Here is a 6998-nt window from a genome sequence, read left to right as displayed (position 1 = left end):
AAGCAGAGCCTGAGTGAAACTGAAAGAGGGTGAAAGGGTATCTGAGATGAGAGAGAAGAGGACAGAGCAGACAGGAGCCTGGAAGGCAAATGGGGCATAGTGAATGAGGAGGAAGCCATGGGGAAATTCTGAAGTGAACATGTACAGCAAGTGCACTAAAAAGGGGTCTGAAGGACAGAGAAGACTGAGGGGACAGAATGGAAACTGAGGAACAGGGTGAGGTTGAGCTGTGGCTGGAAGTAGAGAGGAGAATCTGAGGAGAAAGAAAGGAGAACGGGAATTATGATCTGAGAGAAGCTAGAAGGAATGGAAAGATAGGCCAAAGCTAGACGTTTACCTCAGAAGATCAAGGCCATGGCGGTGAAGAGGACATTGATGGCCACAGTCTTCATGAATAGGAGTCTCAGGCCCATCACACTGAGGAATACCTTGTTCCCCTGCCCAGGTCCTTCTGCAGGGGGCAATGGTCAAGGTCAAGGGGAAGCAGACTGGCTTCTAAGGGCCCCTTCTAAGCAGTGGAAACATTAATCCTAGCTAACATTTCTGTAGTGCTTAAAAGATTTGCAAAACAATCTACACAAATCTCTCATGAGATTTTCACCAAAACACCATGAGGTAGACACTGCAGTTATTACTGCCTTTTTGTCAATGAGAAAACTGGCTCAGAGAGTTGGAGTGACGTGTCCATGTTCACTGAGCTAATAAGTATCAGAGATGAGATTCAGATTTAGATCTGACTCCAACTAGGTATATACTGGGCATTCCAAACTGAGCATGATCAAAATGGAACTTATCACCTTTTCCCCTAAGCTAACCTTTCTTCTAAACTTCTTTGTTTATTTTAAGGAACCACATCATTCTAGCAAGCCAGATTCACAACCTTGGCACCATTTTTATTTCCTTCCCCTCCTTCACCCCATGTATCCAATCTGTTGTCAGGACTTCTCAGTTTTGTATTTCTTGTATATTCATACAGTCACCACACTGTTTCAGGGTCCTATCATTTCTTACCTAAACTATGGCAACAGCCTCCTAATTGATCTTCCTTCTTCCAGTCTATTCCCATCTCAAATATATCCTCTGCACAGTTGTCAAAATTATCTTCCTAAAACACAAGACTGACCATATCATTGCCTTAGCTCAAGAATCTTCAGTGGCTCCCTAATAACTCTAGGATAAATCGCAATCTTTCACAATTTGGTTCTAGTCTACTTTTCCATGTTTAATGTACATTATTCCCCCTTCATACACTCTATGTTCCAACCCATCTGGCCTATTTACTGTTGCCCAAACTTGAATTCTATCTCCAAATTCCACTTATCCCAGCCCCACTTTGGAATGCATTCCCTCCTCACCTCCATTCTTAGAATCCCTAGCTTCCTTCAAGGCTCAGCTCTTACACCAATTCAAGCAGGAAGCCTTGCCTTACCCCCTTATTTATTGGTGATCTTTCCCTCCTCAAATAATTGTGTATATACTTATCTGTTTGTATGTAGTATCCTGCCCTCCAGTAGAATGTAAGCTCCTGGAGAGCAAGGAATGTCTTTCATTTTTTCCACTGAATCCCTAATGTCTTGCATAAGGTAGGTGATCAATAAATATTTGTTAGGTTATATTGGGTTTGATATGAAGTTTGAATGAGGTGTAAGAATTAAAAATTACTTGAATGATTCAAGCATGGAATGAGTGAAACAGTGACAGAAATAGTGATGGAACAACTCAAGGAACAAGCTTAAAGGAAATGATAGCAATCTCTATTTGATATAGGATGAATGCTGCTACTGTGAAAGACAAGGGCATGAAGAGGAGAGAAAGGATGTTTGGAGCAACCACTGTGAGGAGTAATTATCAAGAGAGTGAGTTATGAAGGGCCATCATTGGCTCAGCTCACTTTATGGAATATCACATTTCCTAAGCCTTGGGTAACATTATACACTCTGAACCCTTAGTTATGACACACTCAGTGGACTATCACACACTCCGTACCTGGGGTGATTGTCACTCAGAACCCTGGGCTATCTCATTATCAGGGTTGGATATGTGGTGACCAACAGGATCATAGATTCAGAGAATTTCACTTAGAAAGGACCTGAGTAGCTAACTGCTGCAACCTGTGCCTGGAGAGAATTCCCTCTACAACATGCCCCTAAGTGGGCCTTTGCTGAAGGAGCCTCATTGAGGTGATCCCATGACCTCCTCAGACAACCCATTTCACCTTTGAACAGTCCTAATATTCAGAAATTTGTTCCTTATATGACCAAAGCTAAATTTCCTTCTTGGTAACTTCATGACTTTGTCAGTGTTCCCTTCTGGTCACTTGCATTTTTCTTTCCTATGATGCTCTCAGCTTCAATCCCATTAGCTTTGCCTTTCACCTTGAATGTTTAACTCACCCATGAAATCCTGCTCAGAGTAACACAGTTTCTGCTTAGAGGCAATCCCAGGGTCTGGTCCAGTATGATCTGAAGTCAGAAATACATCCTCAGACATAGCTCTGATCCTCAAGGAGCCCAGGACTGGCCTCTCCAGTGCACAGGCCCCACCCCCACCTCCCAATTTCAGGAACCACCTTCCCAAAACTAGGGTCATGTCCTGATTGTAGCTGACTCCATTTAATCCAAGACATAGTCCTCAGACCAGGCTTCCTATCTCCAGCATTATGACCTCTTTTCCTAGGATACTCCTTTTGATCCTAGGACCAACATTCCAATTCCAAGACCCTTTTCCTTACCCTAAAACTTTACTTAGCACCCTGTAATACACCTCCCCAGACACAGCATATATTCATGTCCTTCACTGAACCAAGGATACCGCTTTTTAGACTGAAGCATCTTTCTTTTCTACCTCCTTCACCCTAACCTCTGTAAGGAGCTCATCATACCTGGCCGATGGGATACATGTATCTCTTTCCCAAGGTGCTTCACTGAGCAGGTCACTGTATCATTCTCAACAACTTTGCCAATCTGGACAGCACTGTAGGTGCCATTGACCATGGGAATCAGAGTAAGAGCGTGGGCTGTGATGAAAGCCCCAGGGGAGGTCAGGGACACATGGAGCTCCTTGGGGTAGAAGTTCTTGATCAGGCAGGCCACAGCATCCTGATCCCTCATCAAGAACACACTGGGTGACAGGGGGGCTTGAGGTCCTGAAATCAAATGATGGCTTCCTGTCCCCTATCTGGACCTAGCCCAGATATGGGAAAGGCACACATATGACCAAAATATTAACTGTGAAAAACAAACTTCTTCCCCAGATTTCCTGCCCCCCTTAACCTCAGCCTGGCCGTATATGTGGGGAGCAAATTCATGTGACCAAGTAACTGTAAAAAATAAACCTCAGCCCCATTTCCTGCCCCAGGTCCCAGCCTCAGCCTGGTTCCCATGTTCTCAACTCACATGCCTGTGCTGCCCTAGAAACCAGTCTCCTTTCCCCTTCCCAACTCCCCCAACTCCTGATTGTCACTGGTGTTGACAAGTGTCAGAGTTTCATTGCTCACTGTCCCAAGTCCATGGGTCTTTTGATGTGACCCAAAGTCCTTTAATGACCTACCATAATCGACCCCCAGGGATTTCAGCTCAGAGTAGGAATGATAGCTGTGCATGGTCACAGAGTACACTGTGGTGGAGAGGGGACTGGGTGATGGGGATCTCTGCTTCTGGTCTAGACCCAGCACTGACTGACTGTGTGACCTGAAGCCTTAGGGTTTTGACAGGACTGGGATAGCAGAGGCACTCACCAGGCTCCACAGTCACATCTGTACCACGACCAAAGACCAACTTGTCTGTGTCATCTCCATTGCCCACTCTCCTTGCACAGTGGTATTGACCAGAATCTCTGAGGTCCAGCCCTTCAACCTGTAGTAAAATCCGACTGCCGGTGTTGTCCCTGGAGATTGTGATTCTGTCTTTGGTGGCATCAGTAGAACTACCCTCAAGACTAGCCAACCATAGTGGGGCACGGTCTGGGGCCGAAAGGTACCAGCCAAGTTTGCTTGTCTTAAACTGGAAACCAGAGGTTTGGCATTTGAGGTTCAAGGTCTTTCCAGCTAGGTGGGGGCCTCCCCCTGACTCCTCCAGCACTGTCTGTTCCACTGAATGAATCAAAAATTGGGGTAATGTAAGTAGGAGTAGTCCATCCATGCCTCCTCCTGGGAGACAGAGCTTTGATACCCCTAAACTCCCTTCCACCCTAACCCCATCCCATCTCTCCACCTCCAACCCCATGGCAGTGGGAAAGGTCAAGGTTGTTGTTGGAATCCAGGGAATCACAGGGGTCAGGGTTGGTCCTGGATTCCTAGGAGTTGTCCCTGACTCCAGAGGCTTCCCAGATTATCAGAGGCTCTGAGTGTCAGAAAATTCCCAAGGTTAGGGAGATAAGGGTTTATGAATATGGGGAGATGACAGGACTGGGGATTCCTAGAGTGGACAAGAGAAAGGTTCTATATGAAAATAGTATTAGCCAAAGAAACTCACCACCACTAATCAGGACATAGGTTGACTGGAACCATCAATTCAACCCAAAGCTCCCCTCCCCATATCCCTAATAGCTCTCTTGAGATCCAATGGAGTGAGATCCCCCTGTCAAGCTTTCCCCATACCTGCACACATTCCCTGAAAACATGGAAACTTACGTGGCAACACAGTCACTTCTGTTCCAGGACCAAAATTTCCCCACTGAGTTACTCACGATGATACAGGAAGGAACCTAAACTCTTGTCTCCAGAGAATAGTCCTTAAGAAGGGTGAAAGAACATGAGGGTGACAGGAAGTGAGGTGAGAGTCCTTGGAGTTAAGCCCATGAGAACTCATCAAGGTCATGAAGTCCAGGGACAAGTCTTCAAGTAAGTGTAAGGGACCTCAGGATATACATCCTAGATCAACTTCACAGCAGAGCACCAGGCAGACTAGACATTTGGGAAGGGCTTCACTTTTATAGAGTCTCAGATCAGTTTTCCACATGATTTCTGGAGTGAATGTATTATTGATTTGTTACCCTTAGTCCTTACTGACTTCATTGTGTGAGATTGATTGATCTATCCCTTGGCTAAACCAGGTAACACAGGAGAAGGCTTGAAAGGGAAAGCATCCTGGGATCCATTAGGGGATCTAGATGTAGACTGAACAGTCAAAAAGGGTTGGAGAGCCTCAAGGACCAACTATGGTTGCCCAGAGATGACTAAGCCACATATCTCCTCTGGACCTGCTTGCCACCTCTCCAAACTATTGCTGACCAAGGTCTCAGGAGTGGGGCTTTGTTGAACATTTGCATTGATGTATCTCCCTGTGGAGTTTCTGAACATTTGAGCCAACTAATCCTCCCAAGGTGTTTGGAAGTATTTTAGGGAATCACTGATGGGATCCTAATGTTCCTATAAAGACTCTCATGGAGTTTTCAGAAAGAGTTTTCCAACCACAGACTGATGAATTACAGATCATCAGGAGTTCATATGATGAGACAGTTCTTATCTGGGACTTTTTTTCTCCTAAAAAAAATTTATGGATACCTCTTTTGTGATTCATTTATTTTATTTTTTGACATTCTTCTTTTTTTTTAGATTTTGAGTTCCAAATTCTCTCTTTCCCTCATACCACTTCTCCAGACATTAAGACAAGAATTATGATGTAAGTTATATATGTGAAGTTATACAAAATGTATTTCTGTATTAGCCATATTAAAAAAAAAGAAAAGCAAAGAAAATTTTAAAAGTATGCTTCAATATGCAGAGTTCTTCAGTTCTCTCTTTGGAGGCAAGTAACATTTTTCATCATGGGTTTTGGAATTATCCAGGATCATTGTATTGATCAAAGTACCTGTGTCAGGCCTAAATAATATAAGGCCCACTGACCACTTGCAGTCTGCCAAAGGATTTTGGGTGGTCTGAAAAAAAAAACATAGAGGATATAAAAGAAAGTAAAGATGTAAGGAGTGCTTTGTCTATGCCCCCACTTAACCCACCTTCCACTAATCACTCTTGTGCCTGTCATGTGACTTGGCAGGTGTGTTGCCATTGTGCATTCTCTCCTGTTGGTCACATGATCCATGACAATCAACCATTATCAGTCTTTTTCTAGTCTGAGAGAAGCAAGAGTTATACTTTTTGCTGTGTTTTTGGTCATTATTGACATTGAACAGGGTCAAAGTGAATGCAGCCACATGCCAATACAACTGATACCTGCTCTGAGATGAGCAGCGACAATGTGAGGTCTTACTTCCCTTCCTTGCTGTGAGGCCACTGTCCAAGTTACATGTGTGTCTAGTGCTCTCTTCAAGGTCAGATTCTCAGTTTAGTATTTCTTTGTATGTGAGTAGTTGCTGTGGGGATTTTTTAGTCCTAATATTAAAGTTTGGGGTCAGATGATTGTAAAATCAGTGATAAAAAGAAATGGAAAGATCAAATCAGAACATGGAGTGTTTAATTTGGAGTGGACGAATAGATAATTGTTTACTTAGATAAGAGACAAACTACTTTGCCTTGTTTGCCAAGAAATAATAGCCATTCCTAAGGAATATAATCTTCATCACCATTTCAAATCAAACATCCTGACTTAAGCAAATTGGACACCAATGTAAAGCAAATTAAAGCTAAATTGTTGAAAAATTTCAGTGGGGAACAAGAGTGTTTCAAGGAAATAAACTCACAGAGATAATCATGAAGCTGAGTGAGATCAGGAGACAGTGTTATGGTGGAGGCAGACCCCAAAACTGTATAGGACCTGACCATTATGGTTTAGACACTTTTCCAACAGAAGTAGGACAAGTTTCAGATCATGTCAGACCAGATAATTTGGCCAAATTCATGATACGAGCAGTTGCATTGATGATCTGAAGAAAACATCGTTGACCTTATAACCCAAGCAGTGGTAGAAGAAACAGAAAGGCAAAACAAAGCACCTGCTGTACGTAATAGTTAGAGGTTTTGTTAATCACTTAGAGTGAATTCTGGGAAATTATTTTTTACAAGCCAAGAGGTGAATGAATAGCATTTCTCAAGTAACTAC

The 6998-nt window shown here is 43.4% G+C and overlaps 1 protein-coding gene and 1 pseudogene across 1 annotated transcript; one reads left to right on the top strand and one right to left on the bottom strand.

Moving 5' to 3' along the window:
- Positions 1 to 338: 338 nt before the first annotated feature.
- Positions 339 to 4139, bottom strand: LOC138164727 (Ig heavy chain Mem5-like). The gene is made up of 4 exons (XM_069092698.1): positions 3737 to 4139; positions 2882 to 3145; positions 2394 to 2462; positions 339 to 451 (listed from the first exon to the last, which is right to left on the bottom strand). The coding sequence occupies exons 1-4, from the start codon at positions 4137 to 4139 to the stop codon at positions 339 to 341; spliced, it is 849 nt and encodes a 282-aa protein (XP_068948799.1).
- A 2541-nt stretch (positions 4140 to 6680) lies between these two features.
- Positions 6681 to 6911, top strand: LOC138164726 (heat shock factor-binding protein 1 pseudogene; annotated as a pseudogene).
- Positions 6912 to 6998: the final 87 nt, after the last annotated feature.

This window comes from Petaurus breviceps, unplaced genomic scaffold, assembly GCF_028583685.1.
Source record: "Petaurus breviceps papuanus isolate PSGF00001 unplaced genomic scaffold, PetGlider_PUasm1.0 195826, whole genome shotgun sequence".
Classification (NCBI taxonomy): domain Eukaryota; kingdom Metazoa; phylum Chordata; class Mammalia; order Diprotodontia; family Petauridae; genus Petaurus; species Petaurus breviceps.
This window is presented reverse-complemented; position numbering and strand designations above follow the sequence as displayed.